This window comes from Hyla sarda, chromosome 1 (genome assembly GCF_029499605.1).
Source record: "Hyla sarda isolate aHylSar1 chromosome 1, aHylSar1.hap1, whole genome shotgun sequence".
NCBI classification, from domain to species: Eukaryota; Metazoa; Chordata; class Amphibia; order Anura; family Hylidae; genus Hyla; species Hyla sarda.
The window spans coordinates 572,099,520-572,127,402 of record NC_079189.1 but is presented as its reverse complement, the minus strand read 5'-3'; the positions used below and the strand labels follow the sequence as shown (position 1 = coordinate 572,127,402).

Below are 27,883 nucleotides of genomic sequence, written 5' to 3'. Positions count from 1 at the left end.
AACTTCTAGAAATCAGTGTTCTGGAAGTCTCCTACACATGCGGACCAGCTAAGTTAGGGCTTCACTCACTTATCGGGTGATAACTGCAAATACAGGAGGTAGGGAAAAGGTTTGTGTTGCAATTGGATTCTGCTGCGCTGTGCACACGGTGGAATTTGCGCGCTAGATGTTTCTGGCACGAAAATTCAGATTTCCATGTCCACAGAAAGAATGAACCCGGGCATTCTTTCTGCGGACTCTGCACTGGATGCATAGCTGTCAGTGAGAAGGCGCATTCCCATGTGGTCTTAGCGCCGGCATGTTATGCCGCTGCCCGCAGTCTCCGGAATGTTCACACATAGATTTTCGGTGTGGACATTCCAGAATTGTGAACACAGCCTAAGAGTGCGAAGAAAGCAGGTTAGAAGCTGGCCATATATGCTAGATAGGTTTGAGCTGAACCAGAAGATTTTGAAGACCATCTAACGTGCAAGGTGACCTCCCTGGTGAATGATATTGGAGAAGAGAAGGATGTTGGATTTCAACTATGTGATCCTTTTGCTTTATGGGAGATAAGCTGTCGCCTGAGGAGTGTGGCAGCAGCCCAGCCCCTGCCCTTTACCACTGAGAACCAATGAGCCAAGCTGAGTGTTCATGCGAATAGTAGATTGGGAGAAATTGGTGTGGGCACCAAGAGAGTTTGGTCATCAGCTGTTGTGTGTATAGTCCGCTTTAGTTTGACAGTAGACAGGGCAGTGGGAGGTGTCTGGAGCATCAAGCTTTGTCGTCTACCTCAGAAATAACCTTAAAGGTGTACTCTGCTGCTCAGCGTTTGGAACAAACTATTCCGAACGCTAGAGCCGTCACCGGCAGCTCGTGACATCATAGTCCCGCCCCCTCATGGCGACATCACGCCTCACCCCCTCAATGCGAGTCTATGGGTGGGGGCGTGACAGCCGTCACGCCCCCTCCCATAGACTTGCATTGAGAGAGAGGCGTGATGTCACGAGGGGGACGGGACTATGACGTCACGAGCTACCGATGCCGGCTCTAACGTTCGGAACAGTTTGTTCCAAACGCGGAGCAGCGGAGTACCCCCTTTAAGCTAATTTTTCACTTCCTATACTTTCTCATGCTTTAGCATTGGAGACGACAAAATTGATACTTTTTCCCATTTTTGGTTTTCTTTGTGTTAGAGAAGATGAGCAAAGAGGAGGAGAGATAAGAATTGGCAAATACAACAAGTGGCAAAACCACAAAGTGACTTTGCTTCCTACATATATTTTTTCCTGTCTATTAACCTTCTTTACGTTCTATACAACAATAAGCTGATTACGAAGTGGACATCTGATTTCCTTTTTGATAGTTTGTTTGCTGAAACCTAAATGTTTGTTTCCTTTGTTTTTCCATATTGAGAAAATGTAATACCGAATACATTTGTTACTGTAAAAACCCTAATAAAAATATTGTTGAAGGGACCCAAAAAATGCGACCGTAAAAGTTAAAAAGAGCAAGGTCCAAAATGGTTGACTTTTTTCACCTGCCTGGATTGTTAACAACTAAAATAATGCTAATGCATGGTGCAGGGATGGTATTTCCCTTTTATGTTGACTGTTTTCTTCCATCCATTACTCTACAGCTATGGCCACATAGATGAGAGAGCGAAGTTCTATTACACTAAGCTGCGCTTGGTCATCTGCATTCATGGCGCTCCTTCATTCTCCTTCATCCCATGCCCCGTCCTCAGCCTGCCTTTAGCTCAATAGAATTAGCCAGGGTAAACAACACCGCTTAATAAAACAAGGGCTGAAAAATTAAAAGATGTAATAGTTTTAGGGAGCGCATCTGGCGCCTTAATGTGCAGCTTTCTCTGCTCCCAAATTAGATTCCGGATAATTGCTGGCAACTTTTCAGAAGAGCGAAAATGGGATTAAAAAATACAGATGTAGCGGGCAGCCTGGAAAATGGAGGAACAAGGCTACTTATTAATGACACCTCCGCTGCCTGATGAGCAATGTGTCCTAATTCTTGTACAGTGTAAACTTAAGAGGTATTCCCATATACCCAGGATAGGGGAGAACAAGGTGATCAGTAGGGGTCTGAACCACTGGACCCAGCCACTGATCACCAGAACAGAGGAAAACGTGCCTGAATGAATGGATCGCACCGCGTGTGCATGGCCAATACTACACTGCTTCTCTGTGGGGTTTTGGGACAATTTTCCGCTGTTCTCGTGATTAGTGGGGGCCTCTAAACTGGTTATCCTATTCTGGGGATAGGGGATAATGTTTGATGAAGAGAATACTCCTTTAAAGGGAGTACACCACATCTTTAGTCTGTAGATAGGGTCTGATGGTGGGGGTGGGGGTGGGGGGGTCCAACTTATAGAAATCTGACCACTAGTCAGTGTAGTCCTCCGGTGGGCAGCACGTTATCCGAAGCAAATATTCCTCAACCTGTGACATTCTACTTGTTGCAAAACTACAAGTCACTGCATGTCCTGATAGAAGAGCCAGAGAGCCACTGGTAGGGGAATACTGTATGCAGTGGTCAATTCCACTGTCATTGCTGCCCTGGTTTCCTCTCTTTTCAGAAAACAAGAAGCAGAACCTGACAAAATTTCCCTACAGCAAAAAAAAAAAATTTGTAAAATAAAAATAAATAAAGAAATACTGAAAAATGATCCGCAAAGTATTTACATGACAGAATGTGTTTTTGTTCTCCTTTCCAGAATGACTCCATTGATCAACGTCACGGCGGTCACATAACAGGATGTTTTCTGCACACGTACGTGGTCTTTATCAGGAAAACACCGACCCTGAGATCTAAGAGCAGTTCAGTGTATTCGCCTCTATAGTGACCGGCCGGCCGATGATAGTGTACAGGGAGAGACTGCTATACATGGCAGGAAATGGGAAGATGCAAAAGTGAAGGCTAAACCTGTCACCGTTTGATGATGTCATGACTTGGCGTCCATAGCCAGAAACTCCCACCAAACAATATAACAATGGGGCGACCGTGATGAACTCCACTCAAATGGAGCCATAATGTTTTTGGACTTAAGTATACAGGACAATATATCTTAGCATATCTGATTCAAAGATACACAAATAGAATCTTCACACCTTTTGACAATTCTTAATGACAATGAATATTCACTTAAAGGAGCAAATGCTTCACTATGTCAAATGCTCCGGAATTCTGGTGCAATTTGTGCCCAAAAAACCTGGCTCACATGACTTGAACCACATGCATTAATGTGTATATTCAGAGTTTTAAGGCCACAATTTTCTTTTTTAGCTCAAGTACAGGCCGTGCTGGGTGGTACAAGTGCAACGGTACAATGCTCAGCGAGTTCAGTTCACAAGCCCTATTAGAATGGAGCTAATGCACGTAACTTGCAGGGTGTCATATGCTTGCCTCAACAATTGTACCACCCAGCATGGCTTGCACCTAAAGATTGTGGAAGAGGCAGGACTTGCTATATGGCACTGTTTGCCAAAATTGTGTTAAAATTTTGGAACAAATTAAGCCAACCAACAGGTGGTGAAAAGGTAGACAAGTGTGACTAAAAATACATCATTATACAGCATGAACCCCTGGGACAGATTCAGTGCACTGTTAGGGTACGTTCACACATTGACTTCAATGGGTAGCAAAATCTGCACGTGTGAACGTACCCTTTAACAGCATTAATAGTTTTAGAAACTTTTAGTAAATCTAACCTATTATGTGCAGCAAATACTGCGGGGGTGTTACCTAACAGACTCACTGTGACAGGCATCACCCCCTCAGTTCCTGCACATAACATAACTTAGTTTAGGCCTATAACAAGTCCTGTCTTATTCTGTTTATAAGGACAAGAAAGTATAAACCTTTTGTAATAAACTACGGTATGGTGGCTGCTTCATAATGTTACTTAGGAAAAGGTGGATGGGGTGGCGATGCAGTTTAGTGGAGAAGTAACGCTCATACTGGACCTACGTGATGTAGAAGAAAGCACAACCCTCACAATACAATAATCCAGAGCGCAATACACTATAGCTGTTGTACTGTAGCTCAGTTCATCACCCAAGCCAGATTCTCACCTTCTCTTTGAGACGTCTTCGCAGTCGGTCTTTGGAGGATTGGAGCAGGTTTACTTTCGGCCTATCCAGATCTCTGCTCTGAACACTGTCTTTACGTTTAGCTTCCGATTCGTTGCTGCTGGTCTGGTGGTATTGTCTTTCGGTAGTCTCTGTGCTACGGTGAATTTCTAGGGGGACATGGACTGTGCAAACTGAAGCATCCTCAATAGTCAGGCTCTCTGTGTCTTTGGCATGTCTTTGTGGGTCTTTGTCACTTGGCGAGTGCTTCTGGTTGTGGTGCCATCGGCGGTTTTGGCTATAGCCATGGTGACCCGGCTTGCCTGAGGAATGCGGTGTTTGGCATCCTTGGTACTGTTTCTGGTGCTCCCTGGTGTTGTGTTTGGCAGGAACCTGTTGGTGCTCGTTGTGTTGTTGTGTTTGTTGCTGTGGTTTATTCCCTCCTTGCATTTTCTGTTTCCTAGAAAAAAGATGACAAAAGGAAAGGGCAATCTTTGACTTTTTTATACATTGGAGCAATAAATAAATAAAATATAATAAGAAAATATTTGCAAAAGTGTACATATCCCTTATAATTACACACCTCAGTTTGTCTGCAGCCACAAGAGGAGGCTCTGCTTTAACAGAAACAATGTTGTTCTAATTCAGGGTTCGGATAAGTAAGGCTCAAGGCCGTAAAAGGCCAGCAACATCATTTGCTCTGGTCCGCCAGTGGTTACCAATCAGGGTGCCACAGCTTTCCGGTGGGAAAGATAGTGCCAGGACAATCTCCAGTGGCTGCAGGAAAAAGCTTCCTGCGGCCTGGAAGCAGGAGATGACAGCAGTGAGGCAGCAGAGAAGGAAGGAGAATATTGGGGCCCTATCTAAAGGGACTAACTACCTTCGAAAGGAGGGAGGGGGGGTCTAACTACAGGAGGCAAGCCACATTCAGGGGAATCCTGCCAACAGGGGACAAGCTACCTTTAGTCAGTAAGCTACATACAGATGGGGTGAAGCTAAGTACAGGGAGCAAGCTCCCAAAAAGGGGGGGGGGGGGCACACTACTTACAGAGGGGAAAGCCATTTTCAGGGTCTGTCCTACCTACATACATACATAAGCTACATGCAGACTGATCAATGCCAACCTGGAAAAGCAGTTGTGAGTATCAACATCATGAATACCGTCACACACCTCACCAAAGACAAGCAACTCCAGCCATCGGATGAGGGGACTGGATGAGTTTGTTAAATATTTGACCAAATACAGCAGTTTATCTTTAAGTAGATAATTCTGTAAGGTCCCGAATGAGCGGAAAAAAAATCAAAATGGCCATTGGAAGAAAAAAAGGTTTCCCATCCCTGTCCTACTGCATCCATAGTGTGGTCTATTACATGTATGAACTGGATCCAATGACTTACAATGAGGGCATCAGGGATTCCACCAAGACCTAGGTTCAGGGCTACCTATTGTCTTAAAAAAATGTATTACATATCATAAGTATTGATTAGTGGGGGCCCAGAGGTGGAGACCTCAACTGATTTCTTAAAGGGGTACTCCGCTGCTTAGCTGGAGCCAGGAGCTCGTGACCTCATAGGCCTGCCCCCTCAATGCAAGTCTCTGGGAGGGGGCGTGATGGCTGTCACACCCCCTTCCATAGAATTGCATTGAGGGGGCTGGGTGTAACATCATGAGGTGGGGCTATGACATCACAAGCTCCCGGCTCCAGCATTCGGAACAGTTTGTTCCAAACGCTGAGCAGAGGAGTACCCCTTTAAACAAAGGGGCACCATATGCACTCAGCTGAGTACCATACTACTTTCTGATCAGCTCTGCTGAGCACGTGATGTATGCATCCGCAGAAAGTCTATGGGGGAGATTTATCAAAACCTGTCATAGCAACCAATCAGATTTTGTTTTTTGAAAAGGCCTCTGAAAAATGAAAGAAGCGATCTGATTGGTTGCTATGGGCAACTCAGCAACTTTTCCTCTTACAGTTTTTGATAAGTTTCCCCCTATGTCTGTACATCACACACAGCTGATCTTACCCACCCGCTCCTTATTTCCTTTGTTGAATGGGAAAGGGCTACAATGCATACACTCTGGTTGCCATAAGGGGACCCCGGGCAATGCCATAAGTCAGCAGAAAGAAGGGGCTGTGCAATCGTTCATTGTTTAACCCAGTGTATCCCAACCAGGGTGCCTCCAGGTGTTGCAAAACTACAACTCCCAGCATGCTGGGAATTGTAGTTTTGCAACACCTGGAGGCACCCTGGTTGGGAAACACTGGTTTAACCAGTTACAGCACCATTCATTTAATTGATGGCTTACCATGTACTGCTGAATTCCCATTCAAATCACTGAATTTGCATGCCGAAGTACCAGACACAGCCGCAACAAAATGCATAACGCTGCGCCTGGGTAAGTAAAGTGGGGGCCCAGCTGTGGGTGGACCTTCGTGATCCGATACGGACACCTATCCCAACTGAGAATGACCGTTAATTACCAAAAGATTACCACAGCGTTATAGTCAGAGGTCATATGACACAAGTAGGAAAACAAATCTAAGCATCCTGATTTTGTTACCAGGAGGGATTATCATGTTCGGAGCCCAGGACAGACCAGGAAGAAGCAGAGACTTTATAGATCCTCCTGAACAAACCGATTCGGCCCGCCCCAGCCTTTCCCAATTAAAGTGTTTCACTGCGAGACGACCATGAAATCCCCGGGGTGCCTGAAATCCTGCCGAGCTGATGCTCTATTGACACCGCCAGGACTAGGACTCAGTCGCGCTTTGTTAGGCCCCTTTCACACTACAGGTATCATCCTGCTTTTTTACTGCCGTTATTTTAATATAACAGATGAAAAGAAAAACTGATGCAATAACTGGTAATAATGGATGATAACTGATGACCATCATCCATTATTTTTCAGTTACCACCAGTTACATCCAGTTTTTTTTTAAATCAGGATTTTAACCCTTTTTTGTAAAGCTGTACTGAGCATGCTCAGTACAAAAAACGGACGTTAAAAAAACCTGACAATAACTGATGAAAACGGATGTTTTTTCTTCAACATCCAGTTCCCATAGACTTCAATGTTAAATTTTAGCGTCCGGGTTTTCACCATTTTTTTTTGCTGGACCAAAAATGAGTCCATGCACAGTCTTTTGTGCCGGAAAAAATAACTGACATTAGTAAAAACAGACATGCCTGATGCAAAAGGATGTTCAAAAAATCCCATTCACATGAATGGGATTTTTTGACGGCCGTTTTCAGGACTTTTTGCCGGGAGTAATAACTGAGGTATTTCTTACAGGATGATACCTGTAGTGTGAAAGGGGCCTTACGAGTACATTCAACAACAATAAGACTTTTATTTCAACTGGGTAACACTGTCCCAAACTTTTTTTTATTTCTTAAGTGAAAGTGAAAACACCTTGACTTGTCAGTCTTTCTGGGAAAATGTACATTCCTGTTCACTCCCCTTGTACAACAACTTATGGGATGTTGATCGGCAGGAAGAGAGACAGTGGTAGCTGTGAACTTCAACAGGGTTTCCCTGCACTGCTCGTTTTTTTGGGAGGTATTCCTCTTATTGTAAAAACTTCCTGCAATGTCTAGGGAGTTGTCCTTACCTTGAACTCCCACTATTCTCTACTAGAAGCCTATCCTTTCCATCATCACAGTTCACTCCGGGTATTGTAAATTGCTCTGCACAGTTGCACAGACTATAATATAGGATAAAATTAGATAATTTTGGCGCAAGTCAATGCGATAAGTAAAAGCACACTAAGTGCCCACAGCAGCCAATCAGATTTATTTATTTATTTATATAGTGCCTACAGATTCCGCAGCGCTTACAATTATGGGGTACAAACAAAGACAAGTATCAGACATAATATTACACAATAACTATTTAAACAAGAGGTGTGGGGATATGTTGGGGATATGTTGGGGATATGTTGGGGATATGTTGGGGATATGTTGGGGATATGTTGGGGATATGTTGGGGATATGTTGGGGATATGTTGGGGATATGTTGGGGATATGTTGGGGATATGTTGGGGATATGTTGGGGATATGTTGGGGATATGTTGGGGATATGTTGGGGATATGTTGGGGATATGTTGGGGATATGTTGGGGATATGTTGGGGATATGTTGGGGATATGTTGGGGATATGTTGGGGATATGTTGGGGATATGTTGGGGATATGTTGGGGATATGTTGGGGATATGTTGGGGATATGTTGGGGATATGTTGGGGATATGTTGGGGATATGTTGGGGATATGTTGGGGCCAATTAGAGACTGTTATAGGCCTGTCTGAAGAGATGTGTTTTTAGGCCACGTTTGAAACTATGGATGTTGTTGTTGAGTCTGAGGGATTGAGGGATAGCATTCCAGAAAACCGGTGCAGCACGAGTGAAGTCTTGGAGACGGGAGTGAGAAATTCGGATTATAGAAGATGTTAGTGTGAGATCATTAGCAGATCGGAGAGAACGTGTAGGATGGTAGACGGAGATGAGAGAGGAGATGTAGGGAGGTGCAGCATTGTGGAGAGCTTTGTGTGTGAGACTGAGGATTTTGTACTGTATTCTGGACTGAATTGGTAACCAGTGTAGTGACTGGCACAGGGAGGAGGCAGATTGCAACTGCACCACTCTTACTCTACACAGGTTTCGATAAATCTCTCCACAATGTATACGCGATATTACAGGTGCATGTAAGTTGATAAATTCCTCCCATTGTGTAACTGTGGAATTTTAGGAAGAAATTTTGAAAATCTTTTTTCTTCTTTTAATATGCCAAGTATGCTTCAACTTAAAAAGGAAAAATCACATGTTCCCTCCCGCACTAACCACGCTGATGGATAGTGCATGGGAAGCTGATTCATATGATCCCTACCTTGACTGGATCCATCTGGCCGTTCGCCCGCAATCTTAGTTTTTCTATATATATGCAAATGTGGCTGTAACTGGCACGGGCGGGGTTTTCAGGAGCCTAGTGGCACTGTGATGTCAGTGCCGCCCGTCCATGAATATTCATCCTTAAAGACGCAGGACTGCATCATTCACAAGCCTTAGTGCAATTTTGCAGCAGTTATAAGTCCAGTTGCCAGCACAGACATCAGCTTGGCTTGTTTCAGGGGTACCCCAGTGGAATTTTTCCTTTTTTTTAATTTTTTTAAATCAACTGGTGCCAAAAAGTTAAACAGATTTGTAAATTACTTCTATAAAAAAAATCTCAATCCTACCAGTACTTATCAGCTGCTGAAGTGGAGTTATTTTCTGTCTGAACACAGTGCTCTCTGCTGACACCTGTCTGTCTGTCTCGGGAACTGTCCAGAGCAGGAGAGGTTTGCTAAGGGAGTTTGCTCCTACTCCGGACAGTTCCTGAGACAGACAGATGTCAGCAGAGAGCACTGTTGTCAGATGGAAAAGAACAACTCAACTACAGCAGCTGACAAGTACTGGTAGGATTAAGATTTTTTTAATGGAAGTAATTTACAAATCTGTTTAAGTTTCTGGAGCCAGTTGATATGAAAAAAAATTGTTTTTCACCGGAGTACCCCTTTAAAGGCTGTAAAGCCCCCCCCATCTTTGGAAGTACAGACTATGAGATTGGATCGAGACGTGTATAGGAATAGAAGATAGTCAGACATCAATGGCCAGTTCCACTTAAGCCTAGGAAATATCCGACTCCGGAAGCCAACAAGGACTCTCTTCGGAATCACAAGACCCTGGTTCAAGCAAGATGCAGGGATAAAGTGAAAGGCAGAAGATGAGGGGCTGGACATTTACAAGGATTGACCTCTGACAAATGTATGGCGGCTCATGAAACACAAGGACTTCATCTGCCGGATTAAGCTCCTATGGAGAGATGTGCTAATTCTTCTCTCCTTCAAGCACCGATTCCCAATGGGCCAAAGAAAAACAAATGAGCGGTAGCAGGAATCTCATGTCTGCTGCAGTTCTATTCCCTGTGGAGTCTGCATTGCTATTCAATTTGGGGTTTCTAAATATATGGAACTGTTGAATGATGTCTTTGGTATCCAGGGATGGGGGTTCTTCTTGGTGTCAGCACAGCAGATTAGCACTTTCATAGAAAGGAACACGAGTGTGTCACAGCCTGGACTGTTTAAATAAAGTCTCTCGAATGCAAGGCTGAAGCCCAAGGAAACTTAAGGAACACTTCTGAACAAATCTTATACTGTCTTATGCCTAGTGCAGGGCCTGAGGGGTCAGGGCATGACCCCAATACAACCCTAAAAATAATACCCCCAACACACCATCTCTGGTATAAACACAACATCAACACCACTACCAGTACAATACTAATGCCAATATACAACCATCACAGATAAAACAGGCAACACAGGACAACCACAGGAACAAGATCCACCTCTGATACAACACCATCCCCCTGATAAAAGACCACCTCCAATACCATACCAACCGAATGGCAATACAAACCTATCCCTAATACAACACCAAAAGGAGATACAAGACAAATCTAGGTGCAAGAAGAATCAAAGAAAAAAGTAGGTAGCTCTACAAAAGTAAAAATAGGGAAAACATGAGAAGCCTTACGGCATGGAGGTGGTGTACCCTCTGTACAACCTTAAACGTAAAAAAAAGTAAAAACTGTATATACTGTTCTCAAGTGTAATCCTGAGTTATATATAATTCTAATGATATGAAAAGATTAATGTGTCCAGTCCAGTTGGAATTAGAATTATTTAATATTTTATTAATAATAAGGATACAAATATATAAAAAAGTCAAAAATAAATAAATTAAATAAATGTATGGAAATTTAACTGCAGTACCCTTGCAGCCAATACCGTACACACAAAATTATTGTTAAATCCACATCTTTATGGGAATAACACAGTACAAATCCATTCTAATAAGGGAATGTTAAGTATACTATACTAGTCTGTTATATTAACAGTATTCAGGCATAAAACTCAATAGATAGGATATATATTGTCTATTTATACACAGCCTCTGTCTTTTGTAAATGGCTATATATGTCCGTTCTGTCACAATACAATGCCACACCATGGGCAATACAGGACAGCCACTGCTATAAGCCCACCTACGATACAACAGTACCATATCCACTACAACAAAAAGGACGATGCAAGACAACCACAGATACAAGACCACTTCTGATACAGTATCATCCTATGATTTACATTAGGGGAGAAACAAGAACCACAGGTACAACACCACTCGCAATATAAGACAACCACAGCTACAAGACCACCATATAGTACTATCTGAAAAACACAACTACAAGACCACCCTCAATTCAACAACAAGGGTGATAGAAAACACCGATAGCCGAATATCGGTATAAGTTATTGGCTATTGGCCTGAAAGGTCAAAGATTATCGTATCGGCCCTAAAAAAATCAATATCGGTCGATCCATACTTTTTTTTAAATTTTTTAAATTTTTTTTTTTTTTAAGACCAAGGCCCTCATTTACTATTGCAAACCCGACTTGTTTTGTCGGGTTGTGCCCCAGATTGGGCCAGAAATTCTGTCTGCGCAAGATTTTGCACCAGAATTGAAAAAACCCTGACTAACTCTCCATTTTGCTAACAAAACCCGAAAAAGGGGGGTGGCTGCCGGGGAAAGGGGGCGTGGTCTCCGAAAAAGGGGCGTGTTCCCGACATTTTCACAACAACCCAACATATTTACGAAGGTTTCCACATAAAATGTGGTGGATTTGAGCTGAGGAAAACCAGACAGATCAGAGCATGTGCAAAAAAGCAAAGTGTAGGGAAAGTGGAAAATGTAGGGAAACCTTAGTAAATACCGTGGAAAATAAATTGTAGGGAATTAAAAAATTGTAAATAAGGGCCCAACTAAGAGTACTGATAATTTTTTCATGTGACAGTTTTTTTTAATTATATATTTTTTTATGGGAAAAAAGGGTGTTTGTCTTAATAAGAGCTTTTTTTAAGTTAAAAAACCAAAACTTTTTTTTAAATTTGAATTAAACTGGGGGGGGGGGGGGTGGAATTGATTTTTATTTTTTATTTTTTTTTATTAGGGAAGGGGTTAATTCAGATTAACCCGGCGTCTAAAGGGTTAATGCCGGACATCCCTACGATCGGTTATGTCAGGTACGGGTCCCAGCTATAACTCACGCTCAGCTGGTGAGCGTGCTGCATAGTTTGGGTAGCGTGCACAGGGTACCTCCGTGATACCTGCTGGAGGGGGTCCCCTCGGCAGGTGTCAGACATTTGTACGATTACATGTACTCATGCAAAGGTCCAGTATTGGTAGATCCCTACTTGTGATTGTGAAGTCCAGGGCTTGGAGGAGTGAATGAGGACATACCGTATGGCTGAGCAGGATTCTTATTTGCAAAATAGGCTGCACTTTAATTCAGGTAAGAGGTGTGAAGAGAGTACATAGCAGGGGGCTGATGAAGCATCAGGGTGGTGAGAAGACTGTCAGCTAGATTCTATAATGTAACTAGAAGCTACAGTACCTGTAATAGAAGCTATAAGAGTAGGAATCTTTGGAGTTCATGTAAAAATAATGGTTATATTAGTGCAGTGGACTTATCAGGTATATTTATCGGTCTGTAGCACTGTAGCTGGAATCTGATTTATCGGAGTTGTCTGAGTATAAGGACACAAAGCCTTAAATACATATATAATACAACACAAAAGCCTGATAGAAATGGCCAGAGCTACAATAGATGAATGCCGGCCTGCTACTTCACTTTCATTGTGTGGAAACTCAGAAAGCTTCTCCTGAACAGCACTGCCTCCATAATGGTCATAGTGGAGCGTTGTGTCAGAAACGAGAACAACACAAATCCGCTCCTTTTATGTATGACATACATAAACAACATACAGCGTATTCAGAAAGTTCAGTTCCTTTCAACTTTTTTTTAATTTTTTTTTTAGACTTTATGTTGTGGCCTTGTGACAAAATACATTTTTTATTCTACCATCTTTTTGCACTCAATACTCTATAATAAGAACGTGGAAATATAAATTTTAGTTCTTTCAATTTATTATAAATTTCACATGGACATAAGTATTCAGACCCTTTACGACTTGATATTTTGCTCTGGCTCCTCCCATTTCTCTTTATAATCTCTGACCTGTTTCTCCATCTTGATTGGAGTCACCTGTGGTAAATTCAGATAATTGGACAGGGTTTGGGAAGACACAGCCCTGTCTATGTAAGGTCTCACAGCTGACAATGCATATCAGAGCAAAGTCCAAGCCATGAGGGTGGGGAAAGAACTGTCTGTAGAGCTCAGAGACAGGATTGTGTGGGGGTGCAGGTCAAGAGAGGGGGACAAATATTTCTGCTGCACTGAAAGTTCCCAAGAGCACAAAAGGTACCAATAATCCTTCAATGGAACAACTAGGATGAAAGTTGTAACAACCAGGATTCTTTCTAGAGCTCACTGTTCCATCAAACTAAGTGATCGGGTACAAGGGCTATGGTAAGAGAGGTGACCAAAAACCAATGGTCACTCTGGTTGAGATCCAGATGCCTGGAGTTTGCAAAAAAACATCTAAAAGGATTCTCAGACTGTGAGAAACAAGATTCTCTGGTCTGATTACACCAGTATTGATTTTTCTTGCCTCAATTCTTAGCAGCACGTCTGGATAAAGCAAAGCAATAAAGCTCATCACCTGCCCAATACCATCCCTACAGTGAAGTATGGTGGGGGCAACATCATGTCTGGAGGAAACCAGGCACTGCCCATCACCTGCCCAATACCATCCCTACAGTGATCATGGTGGGGGCAGCATCATGTCTGGAGGAAGCCAGGCACTGCCCATCACCTGCCCAATACCATCCCTACAGTGATCATGGTGGGGGCAGCATCATGTCTGGAGGAAACCAGGCACTGCTCATCACCTGCCCAATACCATTTATCATGTCTGGAAGAAACTAGGCACTGCCCATCATCTGCCCAATACCATCCCTACAGTGAAGTATGGTGGGGAAAGCATCATGTCTGGAGGAAACCAGGCACTGCCCAATACCATCCCTACAGTGAAGTATGGTGGGGGCAGCATCATGTCTGGAGGAAACCAGGTACTGCTCCTCACCTGCCCAATACCATCCCTACAGTGATCATGGTGGGGGCAGCATCATGTCTGGAGGAAACCAGGCACTGTCCATCACCTGCCCAATATACCATCCCTACAGTGAAGTATGGTGAGGGCAGCATCATGTCTGGAGGAAACCAGGTACTGCTCATCACCTGCCCAATACCATCCCTACAGTGAAGCATGGTGGGGGCAGCATCATGTCTGGAGGAAACCAGGCACTGCCCATCACCTACCCAATACCATCCCTACAGTGATCATGGTGGGGGCAGCATCATGTCTGGAGGAAACCAGGCACTGCCCATCACCTGCCCAATACCATCCCTACAGTGATCATGGTGGGGGCAGCATCATGTCTGGAGGAAACCAGGCACTGCCCATCACCTGCCCTATACCATCCCTACAGTGATCATGGTGGGGGCAGCATCATGTCTGGAGGAAACCAGGTACTGCTCATCACCTGCCCAATACCATCCCTACAGTGAAGTATGGTGGGGGCAGCATCATGTATGGAAGAAACTAGGCACTGCCCATCATCTGCCCAATACCATCCCTACAGTGAAGTATGGTGGGGACAGCATCATGTCTGGAGGAAACCAGGTACTGCCCATCACCTGCTCAATACCATCCCTACAGTGAAGCATGGTGGGGGCAGCATCATGCTGTGGGGACAGGGAGAGACTGGTAAGGGTTAAGAGAAAGCTGAATAGATTTTTGTAGTGCTGTATCAGAAAAATGCAACTGTTCTAAACATAACTTTGCCTAATAACTAGCCATATTTAGTGTTCAGGAGTTAGGGGATGTTGGGAGTAATGGCCACCACATTGGTTGTGACCCAGTATGGAAATGAGAGGATGGCTCACAGACTTCATAGTTACTGCAGTCTCTTTGCTCCCTTGTTAGATTCGAGCCTACATAAAAAGACCAGGATGACCTCGTTCTTTGTATGCAGGAAAGATGTTCTGCATTAACTCGTTGTGGGCTGCTAAAACTAGACTTATAATGGGTAGTCTATGGCATACAGGAATTAGCAAAAAAATATATTCATAGCTGAAATGTTCAGACACCTCATATGTAAATAGCTGAAAAATGACATAACCAGGACACGGCCAAGCTCCCTGCAAAATCCCAAAGGATTTCACATGATTTATCTGCAGTCAGAGAGGCGACCTTCATATATGCAAATTCTTTCATTTTTTTGGTTGGGATTTTATTCTGCTATATCTATGCGAAACTACTGTTCAATTCAATGCAAAAACAAAATATGGAAAAAGAACAATGTTTTTTTATGCCTGTAGTGGTGGGTGTATGGCATATTTGTAGTTACAATCCAACATATAATACATATAATCTTCTTTCTAGCTAATGTATACACCCAACTTAAAGGGGTAATCCAGTGGAAATTTTTTTTTTTTCTAATCAACTGGTGCCAGAAAGTTATACAGATTTGTAAATTACTTCTATATGAATATCTTACCCTTCCAGTACTTAGCTGCTGTATGCTCCAGAGGAAGTTGTATAGTTATTTTCTGTCTGACCACACTGCTCTCTGCTGACACCACTGTCCATGTCAGGAACTGTCCAAAGCAGAAGATGTTTGCTATGGGGATTTGTTCCTGCTCTGGACAGTTCCTGACATGGACAGAGGTGTCAGCAGAGAGCACTGTGGTTCGGACTGGAAAGAATTAGGAAACTTCCTCTGGAGCATACAGCAGCTGATAAGTAGTGGAAGGGTTAAGATTTTTGAAATAGAAGTAATTTACAAATCTGGCACCAGTTCATTTAAAAAAAAAAGTTGATTCCCACTGGAGTAACCCTTTAAGAAACAAGCCAAGCTGACTGTGCATGCAAGTGGACTTCTATCTGCTGTAAAATTGCATGAAGGCTTGTGAATGATGCAGTCCTGCGACTTTAGTCGCAGGACTGCATCATTCACAAGCCTTCATGCTATTTTTCAGCAGTTGTACATTGGCTGGTCAGTTATAATGTTTGCTTATGGAGACATTACCCCCCACCTTTAACCCACCCAATTAATACATTAAGGACAATGGCGCTACAATGGGCATCTGCTACATTATCCATGACTGAAACCCCCACCCCACTCGCCCAGATTGGTGGTATTTTTACAGTCGGGCATTATTGACATTTGGATTGGGTTTCGGCACTTTTTCTGGAATGTAGCAGCCATATAATTACAGATCGGCATCAGCTGTAAAACACTTTCCCATTAACCAAGAATAACACACTCTCTCCTGAAATCTATAACTAGTTGCATTCCTGCGAGCGGCTATATCGGTCTAAGGGGTCCTCATGTCGGTCATTAATAGAAAAATGACAAGCTCTACAAATAGCCAGGAAGCTTAATGGAAGGATCTGAGCTGCGGATTGTCATTTCGGAGGCCTTTGATGCATATTCAGAGGTGACGAGGCCGGTCACTGTCAAAAAATGTCATCTAAGGTGACCGTAAGGATGATTGTTTCCATGCAAGATACCTTGAAAACCTAAAGTAAGCCAATAGAAGCATGCCTCAGGTGGTCACTCTATAGAAGTGCAAGTGCTACAACCCTACTGAGTACATCCCCACTGCGCACCAAGACACAGTGCTGTACATTAATGCTTGTAGTGGGTCTGGTCCTATTGGGACTGAGATGCAGTACCAAGCATGACCTCTGAAGGGCACTGGAGAGAGGGGGCCAAGGCCTAGATGAACCCATTTTTATTTAGCTACTGGTAGGACAATGTGCAGAAGGGAAAGTAAGGGGAAATAGGAAGCAGGCCCTTCTATCCTGGGGGGGAAAAAAATCAGTCGCCATTATAGGAGGCCCATTTTGATCTTGCCATGTTGCCCCTCATGTTTTCTGTATGCCACCGCATCCACTATCATATATATGGCACCACGCCGCCATAGACATTATTCACTGGAGTGCTGTGACCACTTTATGATAGAGACAGAACCTTACCAGCCAAATATTATTTGGACCATTTTAAAAATTGCTCATCAATATTTTCTGTGAAGACCCTTTACTACCAGTACACCTGTTTTGTCTCACCAAAAACTAAAATAGTTGATACAATCACATCTAGAGCTGCACAGTAAAAATCAGCTGGTTTTCCATCGCCACTGAGAATGTAGGACCTTAAAAGGGGTACTCCATCACTAGACATCTTAACCCCTGATCGTGTGGGTCCTGCCGCTGGGGACTCCCGTAATCTCCCTACTGAACCCGCCATTTGTTTAGAGCATCGGGTGCAGCACCGGAGGTTTGTGACATCACAGCCGTGCCCGGCTCGTGATGTCACGCCTATGTCCCCTCAATGAAAGTCATGGCCCCTCCCATACACTTGCATTGAGGGGGCATGACCGTGACATCACAAGCCTTCGCCCCGCATCATCAGTCATCCGGCACGAAGCAAAGTGGGGTGCCGCAGTAGAGATAGCAGGGGTCCCCAGCGGCGAGATCCCTACTAAACATCTTATCCCCTATCCTTTGGATAGGGGATAAGATGTCCAGGGGCAGAGTACTCCTTTAAGACCCTCTATACATGCTAGCTAGCGAAAAGGTGTCTAAACCAGTTGAGTTTGGCAGTACTGGTTGATTAACTTATGAGTATAAAGGGCTCCAGATACTCTCCTGTGGAAAAGGGGATCAGGAATTGTGGATTTCAATGCCCGATCCTTATGTTCTCCCTTGAGATAAACTGTCTAGCAACAACTTTTTCTCCTCTCCTTATTAAAAACACATGCACACTGCCTTAAACAGAGCATGCATGCGTATAGGGGTCAGAAAAAACAGCTGTGGGATTATGCCCAGCTACTGAAGGTGTTTGGGCTCCTTTACCTCCCACCAGACCTGGTCAATGGCAGCATCTCAACTGTGATGCAAGGATAATACAGGATAATGCTGTGCGGCAGAATCACCCGCACCATTAACCCCCCCAATTTTTATTATTTATTTTTGGGATAGTTGACTAGGCTGGATTCTTCAACTCCCACTGGTTACACTGGAGAAGAGGCCATACATAAGCAGCAACCTTGCATTTTCTTCCATTGTTTGTGCAGACTAGACAACAGTCAAACCACCCACACAATGTGATGTTCTGTCTATAAAATGTATTAAACAAACTCCTGAAACTTCCAGGAAAATAAAGACTAAGCGCAGACTAAGCACAGCAGCAGGCCATGGAGCATTGGCGCACAAGTCATGTACATGCCTATGGAATTTGCCTTTATTGGGAGACAGTACGCAGTGTGCCTGCATGTCCTTCAAGTAGACAACACAGACGGGTAAGCGGCTATTGTCAGCATCATGAGAAGCAAACATACATGTTTGTTCATCTGTTATCATGTTTACACTGTACTACTAGGCTAAATACATTGGTGCTTTTAGGAGTTTCTGTTAAAGTCGCTGTCAATGAAAAATATCTGCCCTGGAATATAAAAAGTGGACGTGTATTCAAGGCTTACAATTTTCTGTGATTGACCTTTTGGTACACACACACACAGTGTATTTGCTGCACATTTAAAGCTGTGTTCAATTATTTTGTTACGTTGATATCAGCAGCACCAAATCTGCAGAAGATTAGAATGCCGGAGTGCTAGGCTGGAAATCAGAGGGGGTCTCAGTGGCCGGACCTCCCGCAATCATACATCATCCCCTATCAAAAGGATAAGGGGTAAAAGATGTCTAGTGGCCGAGTACCCCTTTTAGGGTTTTTTAAGGGAAATAACACTTTAGTACAGTAAAACATCCCGAGAATCCTCATTGAAAAGACCAACCCCTATCTAGATCAGTCTATGGGAGCTGCTCCTCTATAGGCAACATGCCAGGGGACCTTGAATAAAAGGGGGAGTCATGCTGGTATCAGGAATGACAGGGGGAGCCACGCAAGGGGCAAGGATTGAGCTGACCATCCATGCTGCAAGTTGAGCCAGTCAGCCTTTTGAAGAGAATCCACATTGTACTTAAAAAGTAAATCAAGGATTCCCTTTCAAGACTGCAGTGTAATCCCCCCTTTAGCTTCTCAGCAGCAGCACCATCACCACCACCAACTTCGTGCTTAGCGTAACCCCTTCATTGCTGCTGCAATTTCTTGCATTTCTGCTCACACAACACTCCTTCGCCCGCCCCCAATACCATCTTATAGTAGCATACTGTGTAAATCATCCCCCAGCACAGTGAAACCTATTCAATGCACTTTTACCAGCACTATGTCAAGGTACAGCAGTGAAGACTAATTGTTGTGATGTGATTGGCTAGGCAACTAAGGGAGGAATAATCTGTGAATACTACTGGCATACAGCCTGACCCAACCCCCTCCCCTCAAAATGGAGAGAATGAATAATAGCTGTGTGCCATGGAGAGGACTCTACAGGACAGAGAGAGAGCACTAAAATCACATTGTCTCCACTCCACTCTGAATGGTTAAGAAAACAAAATTAGACAGAATTTTAAAAATCTTTTGAAAGACATGTACACTAATAGTTATGTCTTTACTGTAATAAAACTAATAAAAAGAAACCCTTATAAGTTCTGAGGCATAAGCCTAAGGATACACTGTTTATCTTAAAATATTACACTGTACATGTGCAATCTACTGAATTCTTGTCTTCAAGAAGTGCTCCTGATTTTTTTTTTTTGCACATAAAGATAATACTCTAGCAATATCCCTGCAGTGCCAACCAGATCATTCCAGCTCAGTTGCATCCAAACATCTTAAACCCTTAGCTGGGTCACATCTCCTGTCTGACAACCAGTAACAGGTACTGTATGCTCTACTGTGTAGACAGCATGTCATGTCCTGTGATTACATCTGCTTCCCACCCAGCTCTGCCATATGCCCCTACTGGTATACATTGCTAACCTACTAAGGGACCAAGAGTGCAGTCCATTGTTCGTGAGTCCAAACAATGATAAGCTGAAGTCATACTCCCTTGACTCAATGTTTTTCTTAACTATTGTCACAATCTCTTGCCTGTAAGAGACCGGAAGAACCCTATTGAAGAAATCATTTCACTGAGCAGCGGAGAAACATTGCCTGGTCAAATAGACCAGATCTGTGTGATACCACACTGATGGAAGGATCAGAATTTGGTGCAGGCAGAATGAACCGATGAATACTTTCTATCAGGTGTGAAGATTTCAGGCTGGTTAAGGTGATGTACTGGTGTGGGAAATATTTTCTTGGCACACCCTGGGCCCTCTGATACTCGTGGATGGATGTTTGGACAGTAGGGCTAATCTAAGCATGGTGGCCAAACAAGTTCATCCCTTCATGGCAGCCATGTGTCCAATGAAAGAAGAAGCTGACTGTCAAGCAAGACAATGCACCTTCCACTAGGGTCATATAGTATTCAGAGACATACCTAGTGCCCTTTGCGCCTCTGGCAAGGTGCTGTATCAGGTAGCCAGGTAGGATTGTGCTTAAGTAAGTAGGTAGTCAGGAAGCTAGGCAGGTAGCTACAGTCATGGCCGTAAATGTTGGCACCCCTGAAATTTTTCTAGAAAACGAAGTATTCCTCACAGAAAAGGAATGCAGTAACATGTTTTGCTATACACGTTTATTCCCTTTGCGTATATTGGAACTATGTGACAACAACCTTTAGGGGTCGCCCCCCAAGGGGTTAACCCTAAACTAGAAATCCCCCTTAAAACTAAATTTTATTAAGTCATTTAAAATATATGAGCTCCGGTATAGTGATCTAAAAGCACAGCTAGTAGTTGCTTAAATCGTATGTTAGCACCCTATAACTTCTTGGGTAATGATATTGTGCTTTTATAGCACTAATCTGCGGATGCCACTATATAGATAGAGAAGCACTGTAAGCTGCTAGTTAAAATATGAATAGCCCTCCGCTGCCCGACGTTTCGTTGGATGGACCAACTTTATCAAGGTACAGAGGCTAAGTACCTTAGCCTCTGTACCTTGATAAAGTTGGTCCATCCAACGAAACGTCGGGCAGCGGAGGGCTATTCATATTTTAACTAGCAGCTTACAGTGCTTCTCTATCTATATAGTGGCATCCGCAGATTAGTGCTATAAAAGCACAATATCATTACCCAAGAAGTTATAGGGTGCTAACATACGATTTAAGCAACTACTAGCTGTGCTTTTAGATCACTATACCGGAGCTCATATATTTTAAATTACTTAATAAAATTTAGTTTTAAGGGGGGTTTCTAGTTTAGGGTTAACCCCTTGGGGGGCGACCCCTAAAGGTTGTTGTCACATATAATTTGCCCTGGAATCCCTGGGGAATTTTGTTGTTGTATATTGGAACTAAACCAAAAAAAGGGACGAAAAAAAGCAAATTGGACATAATGTCACCAAACTCCAAAAATGGACTGGACAAAATTATTGGCGCCCTTAACTTAATATTTGGTTGCACATCCTTTGGAAAAACTGAAATCAGTCGCTTCCTATAACCATCAATAAGCTTCTTAAACCTCTCAGCCGGAATGTTGGACCACTCTTCCTTTGCAAACTGCTCCAGGTCTCTCTTATTGGAAGGCGCCTTTTCTCAACAGCAATTTTAAGATCTCTCACACAGGTGTTCAATGTGGACTCATTGCTGGCCAATTCAGAACTCTCCAGCACTTTGTTGCCATCCATTTCTGGGTGCTTTTTGACGTATGTTTGGGGTCATTGGGGGAGATTTATCAATACCTTTGCAGAGGAAAAGTTGCCCAGTTGCCCATAGCAACCAATCAGATTGCCTCTCATTTTGCAGAAGCCTGTTTATAAATATAAGACAATATCTGATTGGTTGCCATGGGCAGCTGGGCAACTTTTCCTCTGCACAGTTTTGATAAATCTCCCCCACTGTCCTGCTGGAAGACCCAAGATCTCGGATGCAAACCCAGCTTTCTGACACTGGGCTGTACAGTGCGACCCAAAATCCATTGGCATTCCTTAGATTTCATGATGCCTTGCACACATCCAAGGCACCCAGTGCCAGAGGCAGCAAAACAACCCCAAAACATCATTGAACCTCCACCATATTTCACTGTAGGTATTGTGTTCTTTTCTTTGTAGGCCTCATTCTGTTTTTGGTAAAAAGTAGAATCATGTGCTTTACCAAAAAGCTCTATCTTGGTCTCATCTGTCCACAAGACATATTCCCAGAATGATTTTGGCCTATTCAAGTTCTTTTTGGCAAAATGTAGTCTTGCTTTTTTACGTCACTGTGTCAGCAGTGGGGTCCTCCTGGGTCTCCTGCCATAGCATTTCATTTAGTTTACATGTTGACGGATAGTTCGCACTGACACAGATGCTACTTGAGCCTGCAAGACAGCTTGAATATCTTTGGAACTTGTTTGAGGCTGCTTATCCACCAGACTATCCTGCATTGACACCTTTCATCAATTTTTCTCTTCCATCCATGCCCAGGGAGATTAGCTACAGTGCCATGGGTTGCAAACTTCTTGATAATGTTGGGCACTGTGGACAAAGGCAAATCTAGATCTCTGGAGAAGGACTTGTAACCTTGAGATTGTTGATATTTTTCCACAATTTTGGTTCTCAAGTCCTCAGACCGTTCTCTTTTCTTTCTGTTGTCCATGCTTAGTGTGGCACACACAGACACACAATGCAAAGACTAAGCAAACTTCTCTCCTTTTTATCTGCTTTCCGGTGCAATTTTGATGTTGCCCACACCTGTTACTTGCACCAGGTGAGTTTAGAGGACAACTGCAGCACAATATACACTTATCCCCTATCTACAAGATAGGGGAAAAGTGTTTGATCGCGGGGGGGTCCGACCGCTGGGACTGCCCCGCGATCTCCCTAACGGGGCGCCGCCATTAGCACTCATAGTGAGCGCTAGGGCGCGTAGCGTCGACCTAGAGGTCGACGGTGATGCCCCGTCTCCTCCCCATCCCAATACAGTTCTATTGGGGGAGGCACTAACGCTGCCTCCCCGCCTCTCCCATAGAGATGTATGGAGGAGGCGTGCCGGCCGCAACGTCATGCTGCGGCTGGCACGCCCCCCTGCACGGGACAGCCACGGCCCCGTATAGGAGATCACAGGGGGTCCCAGCGGTCGGACCCCTGGTGATCAAACACTTATCCACCATTCCTGTGGATAGGGGATAAGTGTTAATCACGCTGCAGATATCCTTTAAAGGAGCATCACATGCTTGAAACAATCTTATTTTTCCACAATTTTGATTTGATTTTCGGGTTTGGTGTGAATAATGTCCAATTTGCTTTTTTTCCTCCCTTTATTGATTTAGTTCCAATACACACAAAGGGAATAAACATGTGTATAGCAAAACACATTTTACTGCAATCCTTTTCTGTGAGAAATACTTCATTTTCTGGAAACATTTCAGGGATGCATAAATTTACGGCCATGACTGTAAGTAGGTTGATATGTAGCAAGGCCAGGCTTAGTTTTTCTCCCTTCACAGTGCAGGCGCAGATCAGTGACATCATGGTGCTTGCACTGCATTGGGTCAGAGGTCAAGGTCTCATCTCAGAGCAGGTCCTGTGGCTTACACTAAGAGGAAGCTTTTAACTGTCTTTAACTGTAGAACCGAGAGGCACTTTTAGCTGCGTGCTCTATCGCCTGGGGATCCAGGACAAGTAGACAATCCTGGATTCCCATTAACGAGCGAGTGCACTTGTACCAGGCGGCCCCATCTTTGCTCCTGGCCCTCTGGTATTGGCAGCCTGCTCCTCCCACCTGTCCCCTCCCCCCCCCCCCCCTCCAGGCAGGTTCCAGGTTCGCTAAGGCAAGGTACAACACTGGATCTATGGATCTACACTGATATATTGCAGCAGTTCTGAAGACCAAGGGGGGTTCAATTAGATTAGGCTCTAATAAAAAGGCAACCGAGTATAGATTTAATGCAAGAGCATGTGAACAAAAAAAAATCTCCAAAAATAAGCATGTCAGGTTTTTTGTTTTCTTTGCACATACAATAAAAGTAGTAATTTGCATTCCTTTTCTGCTCTGCAAAGAACTAAAACTGTTCCTGAACACACAAAATATCCAGAAAAAGCAACACTTGTGCTTGTGATGTCTGAAGGAAGCCATTAAAGTGCCGAGAGGTGGCCTCCAAACATCTTTCTTCAATATAGGCCGACGTATAACAGCCCTAATTACGCCAGTGTCTTTTGTCTGCGCTTCAAATGAATTAATAAAACCAGAGAGACATTTATATCTTTTACTTTTAAGTCATGAAGAATAATTGCTGGTACATTACTGAAACCATCACATTTTCTTGAAAAGGAGGGGGGGGGAAAAATGAAGTAAAATACAAAAAAAAAAAGGGACCATGACTTCCTGTTTTCTTGCCGAGAGGAACACATTTGTGTGTAAATCAAAACGTACTCCGAGGACCTCACAGTAAATAAGGAACACATGTCAGCTCTGACAAGCCGGTGGGCTATTTCTGAAGAATTTTTTATTTATTTTTTCTCCATTTTTATTCACGTAGGTTCTTTTCGGAAACCGCGATTTGCTCTTGACAGAACCACTGTGGTTATTATGTGTTGCTGCGAAATACCAGCTACATTGTGTGAAGTGCAGCTGTTAGAATCGTGGAAGGGGAACCCAGTTAACATTTTCTGCAAAAAGGATAAATATAGAATTTTTGTAGCTGTTGTTGTTTGGTCTTTTACATTGTAACAAGCTCCAGATGGTAATAACCACCACCCTCTGCACACCAACATGAATTCCCATCTTGAAACCTTGTGCTAAACGTGATCTTTTCTAAATTTCTACCATTTTAGAGTTTATGTCCCTTAAATCTGAAATTCTGCAATTAATTTACTACCACAGGTGCCTGGAAATCCCTAAGGCTATAGGACAGTGTGCACATTGGAATGTGACACAGTGGGGGAGATTTATCAAAGTTGTCTATGTCCCGCATCAATATAGACCAAACTACAGAGGGTTAGTCCGGTCTATTCTGCGCCTAATTTATCTAAAGTCGCACGGCTCTTGATAAATTCAAAGCATGGACTTCAGGATCTATGCTTTAGACTGTATTTAAACCTGCTCCAGCATGGTCTGACATTTTGGCGTACTTTCAGCGGATGCGACTTGTCGCTGAAAAGTCGCTTTTGATAAATTCAGCACCAATGCATTTCCGTCTAAAATAGACTAGAACGCATCATGTTCTAAAAATCCTCTAGAGCAAAAGTCGCACATATTTAGACCGACTTTGTGCGACAAATTTAGACACAAAAATACCCAGTCTAAATCCTTTGATAAATATCCCCCAGTGTGTCCATGACTTGGCAGACTCTAAAGCAGGTGGTCAGCAAACATATTGGACCATGACAGGTCACATGTAGACCATGAGCCAAGTGCCGACATTCTTAATGCCGTAGTCTTATGGTTAAAAGTATTTTTCTAAACTCTCATTCTGTCTCATAGTTGAGGTATACCTATGATGAAAATTACAGGCCTCTTATCTTTTTAAATGGGAGAATTTGCACAATTGGTGGCTGACTAAATACTTTTTTGCCCCACTGTAGATCTCTGGAGATGGACTTGTAACCTTGAGATCGTTGATATTTTTCCACAATTTTGGTTCTCAAGTCCTCAGACAGTTCTCTTCTCTTTCTGTTGCCCATGCTTAGTGTGGCACACACAGACACACAATGCAAAGTCTAAGTGAACTTCTCTCCTTTTTATCTGATTTCCAGTGTAATTTTTATATTGCCCACACCTACTTGCCCCAGGTGAGTTTAAAGGAGCATCACATGCTTGAAACAATCTTATGTTTCCACAATTTTGAAAGGGTGCCAATAATTATGTCCAGTCCATTTTTGGTGTTTGGTGTGACATTATGTCCAATTTGCTTCCCCCCCCCCCCCTTTTTTTTTTTTGGTTTAGTTCCAAAACACACAAAGGGAATAAACATGTGTATAGCAAAACATATTTTACTGAAATCTTTTTCTGTGAGAAATACTTCATTTTCTAGAAAAATTTCAGGGGTACCAACATTTACGGCTATGACTGTATATGGCATCAGATCTGGATCTTTACATTTACAAGCAGGTTTTACATTTCTTCCCCATAAACCTATAAACTCTAGAAAACCTATTAAATGTTAATGTATGTGTACACTGTGATTAAAACAACCTTTCTTATACTGTATAGGTCTCCTTGGTGCCTTCAAAACCGGTCTGAACAGTCAGGGCCTAAACTAAGACTGCCGGGGTCCCCCTTGTGATATTGACAGCAGAGGTTCCAAGACTTCCACACTGTACCCCAAAATGGTGCCAACAAAAACTGCCGGTCGTCTGGCACAATATAGACCATCATACAGCTCCATGGATAGAAAATAAAAATATTATGACCTTTGCAGCAACAGGCAACAAGCAAATTATTTGTATGAAAAATAGCACAAAACAAAAACAAAAAACCACATTAATTTGCAAGCCCAATATTTGTGCCAACCCACAGTATACAGCTATGCTTTTATTTTGCATTCTAAATGTTCAGGCATTTTCACATCCCCCCAAAAAAGTTCATGAAAGTTAAATAAATTACATGTGCCCCAAAAGGTTACTATTAAAAACTCATCACGCAGAAAAATATAAAAGTTAGGGCTCTAGGAACATTTGCCCAATTTAGGTCTGTCACTAAAATGGGTTAAAAATGCCAGCAAACAATACCTCTGACTGATAATTTTAAAAGTGAGGTTATTTCAGGCATGAGCAAGACGCAGAGTGTTACCGTAGGTCAGACAATAGTGCGCGCTGTGCGGAGACTGGTCCTTTGTGGACAGACTTTCCCACGTCTCCTCTTACTTGGGATGTGTCTGCACTTGTATAGATCCCATTTCCTTCCAACATTTGGGGGTATAATAAGAGAACACACCCAGCTCGGTCTATTGACTGCAGCCGCTTATGGGAAGCACATATTAGTGAATAAACATTGTAGATTATTTCCTTCTCCATATTTCTCAAGAATGGCGCATACTGACTCCAGTAAACGTACGTGCAACACGGCTCGCAATGACTTTATTATTAACTAGTCCTTGAAATTCTACAGGTTTGAGCTATTGAAGTAGAATAAACCAATGATAAAGTTTCAGCAAAAATATACATTTTAAAATTTACATTTTATTAGTGTCCATTCACAATTCCAAAGAAATGGCCTGACCTATATTGGCGGGAAGAGGCAGAGGGGCCTGGCGGGAAGAGGCAGAGGGGCCTGGCGGGAAGAGGCAGATGGAGGAGTCTGGTGGGAGGAGGACAAGAGACTGGTGGAGTCTGTAGGTTACAACTTGGTCTCTGAGCACTGATATAATAGGGTGAAAATGTGGGCCCAGTGTTTGGACCCTTCTGTGCTGCCTGTGTCAAAAATAACGACTGAAGATAAAACCAGACAAGTGGGGACACTTTACAAGGAATCCTATATGAAGCCCATCACATAAATGGTCTAACACTGAAGCAGAAAAGAAATCCTTAAAATTTACAATTAAAACTGCTTGGAAAAAAAACAAAAAACAAAACATTGTGCTGCAGGACCCAGAATGCACGAGGCCTGGTGTGGCGCGTGCTCGATAGAGACATCCATCATTGCAATGTATTTATATGGCTCTTACATGTTCCACAGCGTCCTGTATAATTTAGGGAAGGAAATGAAAAACAGACCATTTTCCGTGGTTTTGAGTATATCATTTCTATAAAGCTTTCCATGAAGTTTCACAGGCCAGGGAGGGGGCAGTGGTGGCACAGGATGGGTTATATGTCATGCACCAAGGACACAAGATGC

The 27,883-nt window shown here is 43.2% G+C and overlaps 1 protein-coding gene and 1 long non-coding RNA gene across 6 annotated transcripts in view; one reads left to right on the top strand and one right to left on the bottom strand.

Annotated features, from left to right (window-relative positions):
- CTIF (cap binding complex dependent translation initiation factor) overlaps nucleotides 1-27,883 on the bottom strand; it is a 212,115-nt gene that overhangs the window by 74,189 nt on the left and 110,043 nt on the right. For all 4 annotated transcript variants that reach the window (XM_056543792.1, XM_056543812.1, XM_056543799.1 and 1 more), the window contains exon 9: nucleotides 4,068-4,524. In XM_056543792.1, the coding sequence (XP_056399767.1) occupies nucleotides 4,068-4,524 (457 nt within the window). The remainder of the gene's footprint in view (nucleotides 1-4,067; nucleotides 4,525-27,883) is intronic.
- LOC130294232 (uncharacterized) lies at nucleotides 377-26,460 on the top strand. 2 transcript variants are annotated; one of them, XR_008848441.1, is made up of 4 exons: nucleotides 377-473; nucleotides 2,711-2,766; nucleotides 18,285-18,430; nucleotides 26,261-26,460. It is a non-coding gene; the product is annotated as an uncharacterized LOC130294232 (long non-coding RNA). The 2 variants fall into 2 exon arrangements; XR_008848442.1 differs by lacking the exon at nucleotides 18,285-18,430.